The 20470-nt window shown below is 37.6% G+C and overlaps 2 protein-coding genes across 6 annotated transcripts in view; both read right to left on the reverse strand.

The window, feature by feature from the left end:
- Window positions 1-78: 78 nt before the first annotated feature.
- Window positions 79-4615, reverse strand: LOC311070487 (protein FAM3C). 5 transcript variants are annotated; one of them, XM_084094362.1, is made up of 11 exons: window positions 4478-4615; window positions 3945-4004; window positions 3830-3868; window positions 3129-3233; window positions 2962-3021; window positions 2763-2877; window positions 2617-2678; window positions 1163-1213; window positions 959-1043; window positions 736-862; window positions 79-639 (listed from the first exon to the last, which is right to left on the reverse strand). In XM_084094362.1, the coding sequence occupies exons 2-11, from the start codon at window positions 3961-3963 to the stop codon at window positions 553-555; spliced, it is 750 nt and encodes a 249-aa protein (XP_083950488.1). In that variant the 5' UTR covers window positions 3964-4004; window positions 4478-4615; the 3' UTR covers window positions 79-552. The 5 variants fall into 5 exon arrangements, with proteins under 5 accessions (XP_083950488.1, XP_083950490.1, XP_083950492.1 ...); XM_084094364.1 differs by lacking the exon at window positions 3830-3868; XM_084094366.1 differs by lacking the exon at window positions 3830-3868 and having other exon boundaries at window positions 4537-4586.
- Window positions 4616-6048: 1433 nt separating this feature from the next.
- Window positions 6049-20470, reverse strand: part of LOC311070490 (interferon-induced GTP-binding protein Mx2-like) — a 28895-nt gene continuing 14473 nt past the window's right edge. Inside the window, exons 3-14 of the mRNA XM_084094370.1 lie at window positions 15499-15695; window positions 15239-15376; window positions 11954-12108; window positions 11721-11859; window positions 11436-11634; window positions 11035-11113; window positions 8295-8417; window positions 7864-7996; window positions 7591-7746; window positions 7339-7415; window positions 7026-7256; window positions 6049-6937 (exon numbers count right to left, since the gene is read on the reverse strand). Coding sequence (XP_083950496.1) covers window positions 6710-6937; window positions 7026-7256; window positions 7339-7415; window positions 7591-7746; window positions 7864-7996; window positions 8295-8417; window positions 11035-11113; window positions 11436-11634; window positions 11721-11859; window positions 11954-12108; window positions 15239-15376; window positions 15499-15695 — 1855 coding nt within the window. The 3' untranslated portion in view covers window positions 6049-6709. The remainder of the gene's footprint in view (window positions 6938-7025; window positions 7257-7338; window positions 7416-7590; window positions 7747-7863; window positions 7997-8294; window positions 8418-11034; window positions 11114-11435; window positions 11635-11720; window positions 11860-11953; window positions 12109-15238; window positions 15377-15498; window positions 15696-20470) is intronic.

Genomic DNA, 20470 nt, shown 5'->3' on the forward strand with positions numbered 1-20470 from the left:
TTGTTATACATCGATTTAAATTGCGTTTTACATTATGCAACCACCAAAAGTAGTGTTACAAGCAAAACCCACTCAGAATTGAAAACAAAAGTAATGTTTTATATAGGCTACAGACAAAAGAAAACACAGCAACATACACTTTAACATCATAAATAAACCATATGAATACCACAATATAAACGTTAACTATAATTATTACATTTACAATTCATTTAAAAATACATTTTACCATAAAACCCAACAAAAAAAGTATATATATATATATATATTTACATCTAAATTAAAATCAAACTATATTATATTGTTGGCCTATTATATTATACAGTCCAGGATAACCTGTTTAAAAATGGCACCATAGTTGAAACAGTGATGTATATGGTCTCAGATAGTAATAGAAACATAAAATAAAAATAAAAATCAGAAACACATTGTGGCTCAGCATGTTGTATTGTTGAAGACGAGTAAATAGCTTCTGGATGCTGGTTTTAAAATGACTCATACAAACATGCAAATGTTCTTTTAGCAGAACAAATTGTGCTACAGGAAAAACAGTTAGTCTATTCTTGGTATGCAACCGTCCATCTCAACCATTTCTGGCCAGCTTTCATACTTATTAGTTTCCCTATCATTCTTCAAGTGCTGAAAAAGACAGAAAAGGGAGAGGCATACATTTAGTTTTTTCATTGCATAAACTAAAGCACATAAATGGGTGAATGTGAGTTAAAAATGGGTTACCGTCTCAAAAGAGACATGGGTCATGGTTTTCTTCCCACCCACAAAGATCCAGTTATCTCTGAATTTTAGTTGGGAAATATATGAACTGCCAAGCTCTGCAATAAGTGCCCTTGCTTCATCATTAAGTCTATAATAAAGGAAGCATACAAATCATGACATCATGAGACAACACCATCATAAGATGTGCATGTAGTATATGATAAAACTGGAGAAAGAAACTTACTTTGTGGCTGGATCATCAAAAGTGGCTATTAACACAAGAGAACCATCCTCGATTGACTTCAGAAACTCTATCAATTCCTCAACCTCTGTCAACAGCAAAAGATTTATTTATTACGTATGTGTGAACTGAGAATGAGAATGAAATAAGTATTATAATGCAGAAATACTGAACAACATGGTGTAATGAAGTCAAGATACAACATACTTCCACTCCACATATTGAAGCTGCCAGTGTTAACATGTTCACCTGTTTTTTCTGAATTTTTAATGAATAAGAAAGAAAACATATTACACTCTGGCAAGAAATGTATGTGAACCCCTTGGAATGAATTGGTTTTCTGCTGTAATTTGCGATAAAATGTGATCTGATCCACAAACACAATGTGCTTAAGCTGATAACACACAAACAAATCTAATTTATTGTTTTTTTGTTGAACACACCCATTAAAAAGTAAGTGAACCCTTGGAGTTAATATCTGGTCAAACCTCCTTTGGCAGCAATGACTTTGGTTTAGACCTGCACAACGTTCAGGAGGAATTTTTGACCATTCCTCTTCACAAAACTACTTCAGCTCAGCCACATTTGTAGGATGTCTGCTGTGAACACCTCTCTTGAGGCCATTCTACAGCAACTCTATGGGGTTAAGGTCTGGGCTCTGACTGGGCCAGTCTGTGGTGGATTTACTTCGATGCATAGGGTCATTGTCCTGCTGCATCACCCAAATTCCAAGCTTTAGCTGGCAGACAGCCACCCTGACAATATCCTGTAGGATATTTTGGTAAACTTGAGTATTCATTTTCCCCTCAATGATGGCAAGAGGTCCAGGCCCTGAGGCAGTGAAGCAAGCCCAAATCATGTTCCCTCCACCATACTTCACTGTTGGGATGATGTTTTGGTGTTGGTAAGCTGTGCCCTTCTTCTCGAACAATTCAACTTTTGTTTCATCAGTCCATACATTTTTTCCCAGTGGCAATGTGCTCTTTTGCAAACTTCAATCTTCAAGACTTTAGCTTTTACTCGTGGGTTCTTCTTTACCTCATTGAGGATTCTGCGTTGTGCCTTAGGAGTCATCTTGGTTGGGCGCCCACTTCTAGGAAGCTTAGCCACAGTACTTAACTGTCTAACTTTTGACTGATGGATGCCTAAACACTGAGATTGCTTTGTATCCCTTTCCAGCCTTACGGAGATCAACGCTCCTTTTTGCGAGGCATGGTTCACATCAGTTTATGCTTCTTACCAAGAGCAGTCTTAAAAGTATTTGCATGTAATTTATCAATCAAAGCAGCTCTAAACCACACCTTCAAACTCCAGGTGTGCAAAGTATTAGCTTTCGTTGAAGTAATTAGTCTATTGATCCACTTCGTTTTTCCTGGGACTGTTTAATGGGTTTGTTAAAAAAGACATGAGAAATTAGAATTGTTTGTGCGTTATCAGCTTAAGTACATTGTGTTTGTCTATTGTTGTGACTTAGATGAGGATCAGATCACATTTTATGGCAAATTACTGCAGAAAACAAGTTAATTTCAAGTGGTTCACATACTTTTTCTAGCCACATATTGATAAAATATTTCAAAATATTAATATTAAAATATTACTAAATACAAAACATGGTGGCATTTTAATTTTTTGCTTTTTTTAAAAGGGCTCGACAAACTTACCATTGATAACAACAATATTAATTCCCAGCCAATTATGACCACGTGTGTCTTTCTCTATTATCCTAAAACAAAATGCAGAACAGGTTTAAATTCTGTCAAATAGCACTTATGGTGTTGGTTTAATCATTCAGTAAAAGTATATTTACATTTTCCCCTCAAAGCATATTTGTGGACCAACAATGTTTGTTGCACCGCTGTAAATCTTAAAGGCAAAATCTTTTCCAGGACATGGTTTTGGTAGGCCACATTTGTTTTTAGGACCTGATAAAACATAGACATGTAAATATGTACCCTTAAAGTATTTTTTTACACTGTACCAGACCAGATTATTCGGTAATTGCTTACCATCATCTTTGTGATTATCAGGTTTCAACTGGACAAAAACTTCTCCCCCCATTGACCTTTCTGGGTTAGAGAAAAATATAAAACATGCATTGTTTAGCCTATATGTAAATATATAAAAATATATATAAAAATATAAAAATTAAATATTCCTTATAGCAGTAACTCACCCACTATATTTGATACTGTTAGTTCAGGATTGATCTGCAGGAGCTTGAGGACAAAGCTTATGGATATTATGAGGGCAGCCACCATGAAAACAAATTTCAATTTTTCTGTGAAAGCAATTGTGATTATATATAATTCTCATTTTACCGTAATATCCATCTTTGTTAGTAGATTTAATGTTTGCACAGCATCCTTTCAAAAGTGGAACAAAAGTTTCAAAATGTGCTGATATTTTTCTGATGGTAGCTGTTTTTTCCCCCCGTATTTTCTGGACCTTGTTGGTCATTTATGGTCATTAGGGGGCTGCGATGCTATTGGTTGATTAAGCTGGTTAGATCTTATAGAGAGAGATCAAAACAGCAGTTATCATGCCAAAACCTGTTTGACCACTTAAAGCAGATAGTCATGTTTTTATCAACAGGAACAAGGGCCTAATTCAATCCAATTTAAATGTTGTTGGTTTTCATAGAACATTAGGCTACTATAAAAAGTCTAGAAGGGCTGTGGCATCACGAAAAAACTTTAAAGGCTTGAGAATATAAAGCTTTTAGAGTCTGGCATCTATGCAAAGTAAGGAAACATTTACATTCACAGTCACTTTTCAAATGTACTGCTTCTGCGTTGTGATAGAAGACAATGCAACCAGGAAAGTAAACACTGCACTGAACGAGACATCTAGCATGTCTTCAAAAACATAACTTACTTTTGCCTCTCTGTCTCCTGTGTACCACAAGGGGACCAACTAGAAATAAAAATGTCAACATAAACATGAAACATGAGAGAGACAGAAAAAGATAGCGAAGAGAAGCAAAACCAACCTCTTCTAACGTATATCATGACTGAAATGTTCGGCTCTCCTCACAGAAGCTGTAGATCCACTTTAAGCGAAGGTGTAGAAAAAGTTATTCAGCACAACACATCAGCAATCTATCAATTGATCACTTTCTATATTTAAAAAAAAAAAGTAGAATTAAAAATACTTATGTTTTTTTTTTTAAATCATATATGTTGTCCTTTGCCACTGCGGAAGTGCGGATCTAATTTAATAAAGTTGCTCTAGACTTTAGACTCTATGCGTAAGGCTGACTAATGGCAGTGCAAAGGTAGTGAAGGTTACTGTATTTAACCCATATACTCTGTCCAACTTGATTAACTCGTTCTTTAGAATTCTGGCTAAAACGCTTTAAATCCAGTTTGTCAACTATCGTGTAAATAATGATGTTTGCTGTCGTCACGACTATTTCCTTTAAAATAGACAATGGAAACTTATTAAAAGAAACACATTTAGGCTAGAGAGACTATGCAAATATATATATAAAAAAAGTAGTATAAAGCAAGCAATCTATCCTACTCATTTAGAAGAAAGATTCCCCTCGTGAGTCCATGTATTTTTCAGCAATTCTGTTGTACCTGAGAGGGAATTAGTATGACAAAAAGAAGGCTATTATTGACTGTTTGTGGACACCGTAGTCTCACGTTGGCGTGTCTGTCGTTCAGCGAATACGCACTACGCCGCCAAACCGCTAGATGGTGGTGTCGAGTCGACTACAGGAGCACTAGCAGAAGACGTTCGTTTACTTCTGTATTTATATGTGCAGCAGCCAGGGCATGGTGTACTTCTCACATGTTGCCGGTAGTCTGAGCGCACACACCCAAACGTACATCAGGCTATTAATTTATTGTATACATCGCGCGTTCGGAGCTTTTGTAAGCTGTACGAGCATGACTGTGACTGTGAATGAAGCCTAATATTGATTTAGCATGGGTGGCGCGCGAATCACCGCAGGCGCGTTCACCAGCGCGCTCCAAACGTGTGATAAAATTTGCACGAGCCGTTTCTATGCGACGCTAATGATAAAATGTGCAATCCTTTTGAAATATAGAGAATGTAGTAAAACGTGATCTAAAACAGCCACTAAAAAGATTGATGAAAAAAGGGAAAACATCATCCTGCTCCAACATACATTAGCTTTTTCTATTGTATTGTGGAAACATTTGACTAGTTGTAGAATTTATAATAGATCATCTCTTTTGGGGGAACAGATTTTCCACTAAAGATTTATGCTACAACTGTGGCATGTTGTAGCTAGGCTAGTTTCTAAATGCAGCTTCCTATTTTTCATAATAAATGCTATAGATAAAAAAAGAAAGAAAAAAGTGAACATTGGCCTAAGCATAGTAATGTTAAGCTAATGAGGAGCCATCAATAGTCTTATTTGTAATTAAATCCTCATTTTAACAAATGCTATAGTTAAACAATTATAAGATGTTACTTTTAAGGCCGAGCACAAGTTAGAAAGAGCTTTAAAATTCTGACCTTCTTGAATTATCGACTAAACAATTGATTTTCCCCATGTGTAAAATGTGTTCTTCTAATTATAACGGATATTAGGAAAAACCTGCTTTCAGATATTCCAAGAGATGACAGAAAATTTGAAGTAAAGATAATTTGACTTTCCATTGCACTTTGTGATAAACCAATAACTGGGGTACAACAGTAACAACAGTAATTAAATATTATGTGGACTGAAATTGTGTTTGACTTTGAACAACATCTTTCAATAAAAGATGACTTGTTTATGAAAAACAGATAGTTTCAATGGAACTTTAGAAATCTGGAAGTCACATTGTAAAAAAATGTTTTATACCTGCAAATTTAAAAAAAAAAAAGACTTGATGGAATTGCAAACCAAACTGAATGCTCATTCTTGATAATAGATTACAGCCATTTAAGTTTAAGAACCCCATTCATGATATCAAAATCTATTTCCTTTAGTCCACCTTCCTCATATTCTTTTATTATATCTTTTTTCAAATGTAGATATTTCTTTCGCCAGATGAAATCAAAATTCAGTTTATTAATAGCTTTTATCTAGAAATTGTGTCATGGCTCATCACAATGAAGAAGAAGAAGAAGAAAATGGGGATAATCTCAAACACTTTAATAATATATACTCAGGAACAGGAGATAGGGTTAGACATAGACAACCAATACTGGATACTGAACTGAATACAGGCTGGAACTAAATACACAGTGATAATGAACACAAACGACAGGCAGCTGTGAGGAAGGTGATCAGTGTCCATGGTTACAGATTGGTGGCGGGAAACAGACAGGGAAACACAGGTGATGAATGAAAACAACTGAAAGTCTATGAACTGAACATAATGGTGACAAATTGCTTGGCAATGAAAACCCTGCAGGGTTATAATAAGTCATTATTCATAATACAATCTTGTAGTGCTTCAAAAAGTAAATGTTTTAAGTCTTCCCAAAATAACTTAAAGGGTTAGTTCACCTAAAAATGAAAATTCTGTCAGTAATTACTCACACACTCATGTGTGTGATGCATGTGATGCTGGTAGTGAGCCTACGTTCAGACGTACAACCCAGAAGTGCTGCACTGTTACACTACGCTCTCAGATTTCTCAGATTGGGGGGTTGTCTTATATTTGGAACAATACTATATATATATATATACATCAAAATGTTTTAATATGCTGAAGAAAGTTATATGAGTTGTCAAATAGCCTAAGATTATCATAAGGTACATTAGATGCCCTTTCAGATCATTTCCTCTAGTCAGTAGATAAAATTGCTAATTTTTTCCTGACCAATACTCAAACGATCCAGTCGGGCCTGTAGGTCTTTGCGCTTTCTACCAACTTCAGAGTCCTCAAACAGGAGCTCGCTCACATTTGCCCCATCCAGTAAACTCAACATGTCAATAGACAGGAGCTCAGCAGTCTGCTTCCGCATGAAAAATGAGATCATCATGGGCAGTTGGTCAGCCATTCGCTGCACCACAATCTGAAAGAAAATCAGGTACTAAGCACTGCAGTCCATTCAGTCTCTGAACAAAGCTTCATATTTGTAACTGAAAACTAAGAAGATTTACCTCATAATATGCCCGCAGTATTTCACTGTACTTGCTTTTTTGGTGAAAGATAGGTAATTGCTCTTCTGAAAACGTCACTTTGGTATCTGAAATCGCCTCTTCAGGAATCTCTTTTAAGGCCTTCAAGTGGATGGAATCTTGAGTGTAGACCATGTTTTCCATTTCAAACTGCTCTAAGATCCTCTGCTCTGCCTTCTCTTGCTGGGTTGACTGAATGTTGTGAATTTTGTCCTATAGAATCAAGTGATGTACAGAGGAAGCTTGATTAAAAATTGTTTAGTTTTGTTTACCACTAATAAGGAGCAATATTTACCGTAGTGATATCTAGAAGAACAGGGTATTTCCGGAAACATTGATTTACTACATCAGTAAACTGCTTGATGATGATGCCTTCAGGAAAAATACAAAAATCAAAATGACTAATAGCCACAATGTCTCACAATTCAGATAAAACTACAAAAACATTCCCCTGTGTTATTCAGTTGTAATCTCATCTTTTGGTTTTATAATGAAAAATGTCCCCATTGTGCAGAAAGATCTTTAGCATGGAGATGAGTGATGGTACCTTTGACGGTGTTGAGTAAGTCTATGGCTGGGTCTTTAAGTGTGGCCACATGCTTTTGCAGAACCACCTCAAACATTTTGTAGTTGCAGAAGCCGAGCAGTTCCCTCCCTCTGTATTTCTGAATAGTTGCTATCATCTCTTCAGTCGATTTGTTAACTTGTTTGGGAACAAGGCAGATTTATTTTGAAATGATTTGACTTTTTCATTTGAAGAGAACAAACATCAGTCAATTAAAATATATTTATATTTCTTAAATAAAAAAAAAATACTAACAAGTTGTCTTTGTGTTGTTAAGATGATCATTCCACTTCTCATATTCAGCCCGAAGTTGGACAAACAAATTGTTCTCAATGATCAGCTCTCCTGATGATAAGGACTTGATTTGATCATTGAATCTTGTTAAAGTCTGTGAGAACAAAAATAACATTTGTTACCTAAAATGTTACATTACATAATAACATTAATCATTTTATAAATACAATATAAAAAACTGGCATAAATTATTTCTTTTGGCAACACTAGAGGATTTAGTATAGTCAGTATTTTAATAATTTATTATAGCCATTATGGTTACACAATTATTAGGAGAAATGTAATTTAGCATTAAATGGCTGTGTCTCACAAAATTTGGTACACATCAGTTGCTTGGACCCCAAATAATAATTTTGAGAAGCAATGAAATTAAATTAAGATTAAATTGTTACTTCAGTGAGGAATAGTTTGGCCCCCTTAGGATCCTGTGGTGGTCCAGCCTCACACTCTTTGAGCTCACTCCTCAGCTCCCACATCTGCTTTTTTATCTGCTCATTGAGGTGTGGCAGGGATTTCTGACAAAAATGAGTAAAAAAAATTTAAAAAATAATTCACACAATGCATTTGGAACACACTATGTTCAAAATATATAGTAATAGAAAAATATGAACAGAGAATTAGTCTCAACAGCAATGAGCTGCCTAATTTCCATTTTTACCATTTGGGCCTTGATCATACTGCTAATTAGGTGTATGAAACAACATACTAAATATTAGGGCTTGACAATTTTTTTTTGAATTTTTTGATTAATCGTTTTTTAAAATGTGGTCGATTCAAAATAGATTCTCAAACGCCACAAATCGATTTTTCCATATTTATTTATCTATTACCCAAAAGCCAGTATTAGTTTTCCTCCACTGTTCATAGGCTTGCAAACTCCATTTTATAATTAATGCTGTGAGATTTTATGTTTGTTTTATCTTAATCATAAAATAACCTCAACTAGTGCTGCACGATTAATCATATCGCAATCGCGATGTCAAGCCTACGCAATTATATCGGTTGAGAACAGGTTCTCATTTGCAACCATATGATGCAAAATGCTGCGTTTTTTATGAAAAACAAATTTGGGCTGTTAACGCAATTAATGCAGCATCTGTTAATTTTTGTCATCCTTTAGCATTCTCTACAATATTTTTATTTATTTATTTTTGTTTTGTTGCGGCAAACACATTTGACAGTGTTCGTTCGACTACAATGGCTGCTAATTGTGTGGCTGACTTCAGCAGCATCCAGGCTAAAACCTGCATAAACCATGTCTATATCAATAGGAATCCACAGAATCAAGAATTTCATGTGAAAGTGAAAGCTTTTCTCATGTAAATATCGGAATCGGTTCCAACTGGATACATGGATTCACCACGTTGACCAATAGAAAGCTGCATGTTTTGAAAGTTACTTCTGTGTGAGCTGTGCTTTAGATCTATACATTACAATATTGACAATGGACCTTTTTTCTCCACAATTTAGCCAAAACTGCACTAATGTGTCCGCACTTTGAAGGATATGGAAGTTTATGTTGCAGAGGTTTGATAAAAATAGTCTATTTAATGTATATTTTGTTATTTTGAAGACATGAAAATATAAAAAATATGTATTAAGACATAAAAGTATAAAGGTGCAATATTATAGTAGCTAGTCTACTTATAGTTAACTCTTTCCCCACCAGCGTTTTTTTTTATTTGCCAGCCACCGCCAGCATTTTTATAAAACTTTCATGGCCCCCAGAATATTTAGTTGTATGAATATCTGAAAAAGCAATCTAGTCCAGTCATTTTAAGCCAAAATGGGGGTCAACCTTGAACAAATTGCAACAGAAGCAAACTCAACTGATTTTGTATCCTCAATATGTCCTGAGTAAAGAAAAAAAAGCCCCTAAGATTCCCTTAGGGGAAAGTTTTAAAAAAGACCCAAATATAGCCTATTCATACGCCTATTTATTCTTTTTCTCACGTGAATAGGGTAAACAATTTAAAAATTGTAATAGTTGATTACTTACATCAAGACAAACAAAAAAAGTATTATAAGTTTTTTGAAATTGTTTGTTAACATGGACAAACAGTGCATAGTCTAATTACGTATGTGCTAATTTGCATAAATACCACAACAGATCTAAACAAATTTGGGTATAGCCAGGTGAAAATATCTTGTTGATATATAACAGTAAAAGACTTAATGTTAAGGTCTGAATGGAACCCATTTAGGCTACCCATGAGCATTAATACATAGAGGCAGGAAGAAGTACTTTAGAAACCAGCCTTTATTAATTGAAGAGTTCAGATGCAAAAGCCTCTAAGTGCCATCTGAAATTTTCTTCTAGAATGATCATTTTTATCAAGCTCGTATATTTAAATTCAATAATTTCACTCAAATGGCAATGAAGATTACCTATTAATTGTTATTTGAGTGAAATTACTGAATTTAAATATACAAGCTTGATAAAAATGATCATTCTATAAGAAAATTTCAGATGGCATTTAGGGGTTTTTGCATCTGAACTCTTCAATTATTATTGCAGAGATGGGGTTAGGGGCTGGGTCCATGGGACTGTTTCTGGGGGACGAGTCTGAGGGACGAACAGGAGACAATGGTAAGGAGAATGCAGAAGACAAAAGGTAGGTCAAATAAAAAGTGAATCCCCAGAAACAGTCCGACAAACCAAGTCCCAAACCCCATCTCTGCAATAATTAATAAAGGCTGGTTTCTAAAGTACCTATTCATACATATTCATGCTATGTATGAATAGGCTATATATAGCCTAAAGCACAGCTTACACAGAAGTAACTTTCAAAACATGCAGCTTTCTATTGGTAAACGCGGCGGACCCATGTATCCAATTTGTACCGATTCCGATATTTACATGAGAAAAGCTTTCACTTTCACATGAAATTCTTGATTCTGTGGATTCCTATTGATATAGACATGGTTTAGGCAGGTTTTAGCCCGGATGCAGCTGGAGTCAGTCACACAATTAGCAGCCATTGTAGTCGAACGAACACTGTCAAATGTGTTTGCCGCAACAAAACAAAAATAAATAAATAAAAATATTGCTGAGAATGCCATTACCTCCTTTTAAAGCAGTGAATTCCTATTTCAAAATGAAGTTTGTATCCCTGACCATTAGTAACTTACTTTGATGTGATCAACGAGATGCTGAGTCAGTTTGACGGCAAGACATTTAATAGTCGCTTTATCTTTTTTCAAGAGGTCTCTGTAGAAAAATAAAAGACACTTTTTGAAAAGTTGATATACTATATAGTTTGATAACCTCCTGGTATTTCAAAAACTCATAACTGCTTTGGCCAAGGTAAACATTAATAACATTAGCCAACAAACTAAAATTATTAAAAGTATAGGATGCCATTTGCTGAATGTGCTAACTTCAGTTCAGACATACTATGCTAGCAAACTGGTTGGAATAGGGAAAAATAGCCTTATCTAAACAGTGCAATTCAAGTCCCATTGACATACATTTTAGAGAACAAAATGTTAAATACTGGTTAAAAGGTTAAATATTCTTTTCACATTCTAACCTGAAACAGTCATGCTTTTGGAAGAAATCTCTCTCTTTTTCTGTCGCCTCCTCCAGAGAAATTTTCTTATCGATCTGCTGTTGTCCTCTACACTTCACCATGATGTAACCTTTGCGGAGAGGAATCACTTTGTTGTGGACAATGTCCAGAATGTTCTTCTCTGTTCCCATGTCTATGAGATCTGGCTTGGTCAAAATGGCTGTTAAAAAAAAGGTAAATTATGCACATTTGCTTACAGAAGTGCTTCAAACTATTTGTTGATAGATGATGTGCGGATCATCTTACCAATAGTTCTTCTGCCCTCAGGATCTACTTCTTGTGCCATTTTTAATGCTTCTGTTGTTGCAATGTCAGTGTTACAAGGGACCACCACCATGTTTATAGTCTCTTGCGTCTCAATAAATTTCATAATCAGACGTTTGATCTACAAGACATGAAGAAATTGTTTAAAAACTGAACAGAACTAAGGTTCTGCATGTGGCACGCAAGACAATAATAAATCAGATTATACTTTCAACCTGGTTTTCAATATCATCGGGTTGTCCTGAGACTGGGACTCTGGCAATTCCGGGTAGGTCGATCAGTGTGAGGTCACACACATCTGGTGACATGACCTCTAAAGTGATGAGGTCATCACATATTCCTACCCCTTTTCCTGCCAGCTCATCCTGGGCTGTAGAACAGACATTCTGCATAATTAAATCAATGCATTCAACAATGCAAATCAATGCATTCAAAGTGTAGAGCACCCAAAAGGATGACAAAAAACACCTGATGCTATGTTAATTGCGTTAAATATTTTAACTCGTTAAACTGAAAAAATGTATTGCATGTGTTCAATTTTGACAGTCCTAATGGATTATATACAGAGGTGCACATAAGAGGTGCACATAAGTGGTGCGCAGGTGCATGGCGAAAATAAAAAATGTGCTGGGTAAATCAGTTCAGACCGCTCATTTGCGTACAGAAATGGTTGACAGCTGTTAATAAACAAACACAGTTTTAGATCGACACTGTAATACTGTATAAGATATCCATTTGACCTGAATACATAAATCTGCCGATTTCAGAGAAAAATGTGAGCACTATGTGAGTGTGTGTGTGTGTGTGTGAGTGAGTGTGAGAGTTTTTTAGCTGCATCAGAGCTTGCTTTTTCCCATTTTATGTGTGTGCATCTTTACTAGCATATTAGCGACCTACAAAGTTGCTAGTTTTACACTTTTTTTTTCAAATTTGCATGTCATGACAAATATACAAGGCTTTTATAAATATCTAAATCAGAATAAGCCATGAAATATAACAGAACTTCTTAACTGGTCGACGTTTGTGTATGGAGCTACCACTTGCATCTTCCCTTGTGTTCGGCGCCATTTTGAATTTTGACCGTAGTGTGTTTTTAATTTCTGACACCACCAGATGGCAGTGTAAGTACCCCCATACATGTCCATAACACCACCGTAAACTGATGGTTATTTGCACGTTATGTCTGTTTGATCCAGCTGTAGACGTAAAGATGGGCGCAATCAATTTTCGGCGGACCATCACTTTTCGGCACGACACCGGCACACAACGATTAAGTGCTGAGGCTGTCCTCTGAAAGGCAAGTCACCTCTCTTGAATCCTAAAAACACTCCTTGTGAAAAAAATATCTCTGTGGTAATGGAACTCGGTCGCTGCGTCTCTCGCTCTCGCTGTCAGATCACCGTAGTTTTCACTGGAAGTACTGGCCCACACACTCAAGTTCGAACGTGAACAGGGCAAACATGTGAATGTTCACGGTGCATTTTATGTAAACAACTCTAGTCGTAGTTGTAACTCTATATTTACAGTAGGCCTAGGCATAATTGTCATTGCGTATGTGTATGCAGCATGAGTCAAATACAATCTTCTGTTCGTGTATTTCATTCATTAATCTGACTATGCGTCCGTGCATTTAATTGCCATTGGCTCGTGTGATAGTAATATGGATCTTAGTAGTATTTTAAGTGATAATTGATTCTATAAACAACTATAAAAGATACATTTCGTCTTTCTCCGGCTCCCTGCACCGGGCGTAATGCGAAACCGGAAGTGTCTTAGCATACCCTCGCTGATCCGAAATCCAAAATGGCGGCTACGTGCAACTAGCTATGTGCACAAGCGTCGCGACGAGCTTCCGCTATTGTCAGAAGTCGGCATATCAGTTTCCGGTTTACGACTGTCTTCATCGGCATCTATAAACAAATAAGACGAGTGCTGCTGTTGTACGAAATAAAGAGATATAATGTGCGTGACACATCTAAGTTTCTAAGAACTGTAACGTTAGGTGGATCTAACGGCCGTTTCCCACATACTCCGTGTGCAGTGTGTGTGTGCGCGCGGTGCAGGAGCAGCACGCGCTATAGTGCTTCACATATGATGCGTTTGCAGTGAATAACTGATTCACGGCTGTACCACAAACACTTACTATTTTTATTTAAAATCCAGAAGTTACGCTGCAACTTTTATTTAATAAAATGTTTTTTCAGCATTGCGATTCTCTTTGTACACATATAACCTACACTCTTTAATGGACGCACGTTTAAACACAATTTAAACAACGTAGGGCTATTATTCCATGCATTACTTATATTAAGTTGCTCAAGCAAGTGGTCAAATATTTAACTGTAAATTGACAAAAACAGCCGACTCTCATGCCTTTTCTTTTCCATTTAAATTTTGATAAAATAAATCTTGCATGTCACAAAGAACTTGTTTTTCCACCTCCACGAATGAGACGAGTGTTGTTCATTATGTCGCCTTGTTGAAGTAAATTGTAGTTTACCTTACTTTACCCCGGTCTTCTAAAAGTGAAAAGATGACTGTGAAAAATAGTAGTAGGCCTATAGAATTAAATGCATTTATGGTGAGATTACTACAATTTATTTAATTAAACGCATTTATGGTGAAATTACTACATTTTCAGGTCAATCTTTGTTAATTTTGACCACGAAACATGCGCTGTCACTTTAATTCAGCGTTTGCAGCACAGCAGAAATAGACTCGGTGCGGAAACGATCTCTGCACTTCTATGTGTATGCTGTATACTTGCCGCACCTGGAACGGATCGATGGACTGCAACCACGTGCAGTGTGAAAGCTCTAACCTGTTAACATGGGTACGTATAAGGAGCACTGTTGTGTGCCACTTTGCTCTGATTCAAGTCGCTAACAGCCATTTGAGCTTCAATTTCGCTGCACGAAATAGACATTTTGGGCGACGCGCAAGTAAATCAAATCAATTCAAGTATATTTGTATAGCGCTTTTCACAATACAGATTGTATCAAAGCAGCTTCACAGTATTAAATTAAAATAAAATAATACAACAAGGTTTGTTTCTAGTGGAATTTATAGAAGTAGACCGGAAACAGATATGCCGACTTCTGGCGTCAGCGGAAGTTCGTTACTACGCTTGTGCACAGAGTCTATTCAGCAGTGAACACAATTGTGGACATAAGAGCTAAAATGTGCTGTCCACGTATGTGGCCACTAGGCCCTAAGAGGTTAAGTATAATTAAATGCTAGACTATTGGAATAAATACTAATAAATGAGAACTGGAAGCCTATCTAATTAATATGTAGTATCTTTAAATAGGTACTAGTACCTAAAGAATAAGCACTAGTAGCTAATGAATAAGTAGCTAATGGAAGATACTAGTGTCTAAAAAATAAGTAGGCCTACTAGTAGCATGAAAATAGATACATTAGTATATTATAGTATTTTGTACATGCTTTAAACGCTTCCTACTGGAAAACAAAACAGATTGCAGGCATTTTTTCCTAACCTGCTTTAATGTAGTTTCCAACTAATGATGAATCAACAAATTCGTTTTTCTTATCATGGTAGGATAGAACAGCCTTCCAGCTGGCTCCGACTGTTACCTTCTTCAGCCTCAGCTCTAGTGGACATCTGGTGACAATTCCTATAGCAAACACAGTTCAGTTAGCAATGACAGTTAATTAATAACAAAAACTGGTACTGACAAAAGATATCACTCTTATTATTTGTATTCAATTTTGAATATATATGAATATCAGCTCTCACCGCTTCCTCTTGGTAATTCAACTCCAGACAGCGCTTCCAACACAGAGCTTTTCCCAGAACTCTGATCTCCGATCACTGCAATAGTCGGTAATGCCAAGTCCTTGTGAATGCCAACTGACCGCAGAGTGTCGATCAGATCAATGTATGGACGAATACTCTCTTCTAAAAGACTGTGAACTGCTCCCTTCATTTTCTGACTGTAAATATAAAAATGTACATTTTATTTCTAAAATCCCACTGATTGCACTGTATTATTTTCTTATTTATTTAGCCTAGTCTTTTTATTTTTTTGATTTGCTATAATTAACTATGTGTATAAATGATCAATTGTTTTTTTTTTTTACTCCAGCGCACATAGCCTACTAAAAAATAAACTGGCCTATAAGAGCATTTAAAATATACATCTCAAAGGTAATTGATGAGATAAACATTGTAAGTTACATTATTAACCTTTAATTTTGAGAACGCTGAACGTTGTCATTATCGTAATGAGCACTTCTGTTTGAAAATAAATATAACGTTACCTTGTCTTGAAACAAAAAAGTTTTTAATGCCTTTCAAATATGTTAGTTTTTATCCAAACACAGTGTTTGTGGCAATGCTAAATAGAAACCAAATCCTGTGTGTCTCATGTAGACTGATTTTATAGTGTAGCGGCAGCCTATCACACCCCCTGATAAGAACGAAAATAAAAGTACATCAAACACGAGGAGTTCTGTGATGAGAGTTTCTGGAAAAATACCAGGGGGGTGTTGTGGGGATGTGCGGCTGCCTTGTATTTTTATAAGACAGTGAAAAAAGCACATGGTCAAGCAGATAAGAGTGAGACATCATAATGGAAACTGTAATGAGGTAACATACCCTGAACTCTCAGTTGATTAAACCAAACCTTGCTTAATTGATGTATGTTCACGTTGTTCATAGTTAACACACAAGACATTCTCAGAGCGAAAAATCGATGAGTCACCATGGAAACGGACGCTAAGAAAAAGCGCGCCATACTACCAGAGATCATAGACAGTAAAAGAAAGAGATACTTCTTTCTTCTTCTTTTGTTAAATGCTTATTTACATACTTAGTGCATATCGCCACGCCACCTATTTGGTGTTTGAGCAATAATTTTTCAATCTTTTCATTTAATACTCTTCTTTAATCACTGTGAACAAGAACTATAACCCCTTTTGCACCGACGTCACAGTTACGGAATGAAAACTGGAGGCGGCCAAAACAAACCAGCACAGATTCGACTACATAATAAGGAGGAGCTTAAATTACTATTATTATTAAATGTCATCTTGATGTGTTGTTGGGTTCTAGAATCGACGGAGTACAGGCTCCAATTTTACATTTTATCGCATAATGTTTTCTAAATGATTGTGATTATTTGATTGTATTTACTGTCCGTTTATTTGTAAAGTGCTTGTAATTTACTGTCATTGTGAAGCGTCCTTGAGCTTGGGAAAGGAGCTATATAAATTAAACTTATTATTATTATTATTATTATTATTTGTGAATCATCCGATTGTTGTTTTGATTGATTGGGACTAGACTTTTTGAAGAACCTGGTAAGAAAGGGTAATCAAATACATAGTTAAAAAATGAATATGCTGTGTCTGGAATTTTTATGTCAAGAAAATATTCACATAATTACAATTGCACCGTAATGTCACTCTTTACATTGTCGTCTTCTGTCTGGCCTTGGCGCTGGCTAGGCAGAACTGCGGATCGTACCACACGTCTTGGACGTGGCCATTCAGCACATAGTTATAGGCATCTAAAGATGTATATGCCCTCAGTTTCTCTTTATGCTCAGTTTCTCTATCGGGCAGGTGTAGAGCAGGCTTCTCAAACGGAGGTAGCGTTGACATTAATCCTGTCAGATCGTCCATCCATTAAAGGGTTAGTTCACCCAAAAATGAAAATTCTGTCAGCAAATTACTCACCCTCATGTTGTTCCAACCATGTAAGTCTTTCGTTCATCTTCGGATCACAAATTAAGATATTTTTGATGAAATCTGACAGCTGTCTCACTCCTCCATAGGCTTTCAGAGGGACCGAAACTCGCCGGCCCAGAATAGTTATTAAAAACATCGTTAAAACAGTCCAAGTGACTACAGTGGCTCTACATTAAGTTTATCATGCGCCGACAATACTTTTTGTGCGGAAAACAACAAAAATAACGACTTTATCCAACTATTAGTGTTCTTCAATGTGGGCCTCTGACGAGAGTTCACAGGAGCGCATGCGCGAGAACTGAGATTACGGCGTTCTTCTTCTACTACTTGTTACTGGCTGCTCACTCCTTGGGAGTATTACCGGCATCTACTGTACAAGATGACGTCCCGACATTGCCGGAAGCGCAAAACGGTCTGTTTATAAGCAGAGGAAGACGCGCGCTGTATGTAAGCTATTGAATTCGACACTTATTGTGATTTAGGTCTCGATGATGTCGGGACGTCATCTTAATAATAATAATAATACATTTTATTTATAATGCGCTTTTCTGAAACCCAAAGCGCTACAAACAATAAAACAAGTAAAGTACAAAGTACAAGAGTAATACAAAATAATCATTACAGTGCAACCCAATAAAATACTAGTCATGACAGTTTAAGTAAGCAATTTTAAAAAGATGTGTTTTTAACAACTTCTTGAAACTGGCTAATGTAGGAGCGTCTCTTACAGTAAGAGGAAGTGCATTCCATAACCTGGGTGCCGCAACAGAGAAAGCTCTCTCCCCCATAGATTTTAATCTACAGGGAGGCTGCTGAAGAGTAAGAGAATCCATAGACCGAAGGGAACGAGAAGGCGCATACAGGCTGACTAAGTCACAGATATAAGAAGGAGCAATTTCATGCATAGCTTTGAACGTTAGTGTAAGAGTTTTAAAAGCAATACGTGACTGGACAGGTAGCCAATGCAAACTATAAAGCACACCTGTAATGTGCTGACGTGGTGAAGTGTATGTAAGCACACATGCTGCTGAATTCTGAAAGTACTGCAGGCGTTTTATAGATTTAGCAGGTAAACCAACAAAAAGTGCATTACAATAATCAATCCTGGATGTAACAAATGCATGAATAAGCCTTTCAGCATCAGGTAGAGTAAGACAGGGCCTAATTCTTGCAATATTTCTTAGATGATGGAATGCAGATTTAGTAATACTCTTAATATGAGAGTCTAGTGTTAAGTGGGCGTCAAAAATCACACCAAGGTTACGAGCACAAGAAGATGGAGATAAAACACTATCATCGATGATCAAATTAAAATGTCTCCCTTTGTGGGTAGCCGCAGGTGTGCCAATGAGTAAAATCTCTGTCTTAGAGGAGTTCAATTTAAAAAAATTATGATGCATCCACATTTCTATTTCCTGCACACATTCCGAGAGAATTTTGGAGGTGACAGTAGGATCAGATTTAGAGCTAATATAAATTTGAGTATCATCAGCATAAAAATGATACCCCAGACCATATTTCCTGATTATTTGCCCCAAAGGAAGCATATAAACACTAAACAATGTGGGACCCAAAACAGATCCCTGAGGAACGCCAGAACGGACTTGTCCAGTATCGGATTTGTTGTTTCCCAAGACAACAAATTGGGAACGATCAGTGAAATAAGATTTCACGAAGCGTTCGGCCCAGGCGATTGGCCGTTCGATGGGGTTCTTGGTGGTCCTCCACAGACACCTGTGGCTCACCCTGTCGGACGTGCAGGAGGCTGACAGGAAGACGCTCTTGAATGCGCCGATCTCCCCTGCAGGCCTGTTCGGAGACGCCGTTGAGAAGGTCACCGAGCGTTACTCTGAGACCCAGAAAAAGGCGAAGGCAATGAGCCATGTTATTCCGCGGAGGGCGCCCCCGCCACCACCGCAGCCTCGCTCTCGCTCGTCTTCCGCCTCGGGCCGTCAACCTCAGGCTGCGGCCAGACAGCAGTCAGCGCCCCGGACCGGATGCCGTAGAGGCCGAAGCGGCCAGTGGCAGGGAGTGGGTAGCAAGAGGACGGCTCAGAGGAGCCCGCGCAGAAAACCCGCCGCGTCCCCCGCGAGGCCCAAGCAATCGTCCTGACCGCTCGGGCAAGAGGAGAGGAGAGCGCCAGGTTGGCCCCGCGCCCAAGAGGCGCGCTCTAAAGCACTTAGTCCCTCAGCGTTCTGCGAGCGACACGTGCAGTTATGTTGTGAATACTGTAAATGTTGTTTCTTGTTCAATAAAGCAAACTACCACTTCACAAAGAGAGCTCTTTTCCCCTCTTGCACCACACACTGTGTTACCTGCCCTGCCCTCGAGCAGCGCAGAGTCACGGTCAATAAACATAAATGTTCCCAGCCCTTATATAGCGGCGATGACCGCAGCGGCTATGACCGCAGGTTTAGATCGGCCCATGCTCAGTCGTTTTCAGGCAGCGTGGGAAGCTATTCCGGGCATTTCACCATGGGTGTTAAATATAGTTCGGCATGGGTACACACTTCAGTTCAAACGCAGACCACCCCGCTTCCGCAGCGTAATCCAGTCATTAACTTTGCCCCAAAACGCTCATGTGCTGAGACAGGAAGTGTGCAGCTTGCTCGAGAAGAAAGCGATAGAACCGGTTCCCCCGAGCGAGCGGGAGAGCGGGTTCTACAGCCGCTACTTCGTTGTGCCGAAGAAGGGAGGGGGTCTCCGCCCCATACGGGATCTGAGACCCGTCAACAGAGCGCTTCACAAGCGCGCCTTCAGGATGACTACTCTGAAACAGATCCTGGCGCAAATCCGCCCCGGGGATTGGTTCGCTTCAGTAGATTTGAAAGACGCTTACTGTTATGGGAATTTTTGATTTTCCATGATTTACAGTATTGATTTTCATTTACTTTCAGTAAGACATTGAAATGACTCTTTGCTGGACTGTATCTGGTCTGCCAACATATGACTAATGTGTGTGTGTTTTTAAACACTGGGAAACAGGTGAGACGTCAGGAGGAGGCAGATTGAAAAGG

The sequence above is a fragment of the Abramis brama genome, assembly GCF_963993115.1.
Source record: "Abramis brama genome assembly, chromosome: 20".
Lineage (NCBI taxonomy): Eukaryota > Metazoa > Chordata > Actinopteri > Cypriniformes > Leuciscidae > Abramis > Abramis brama.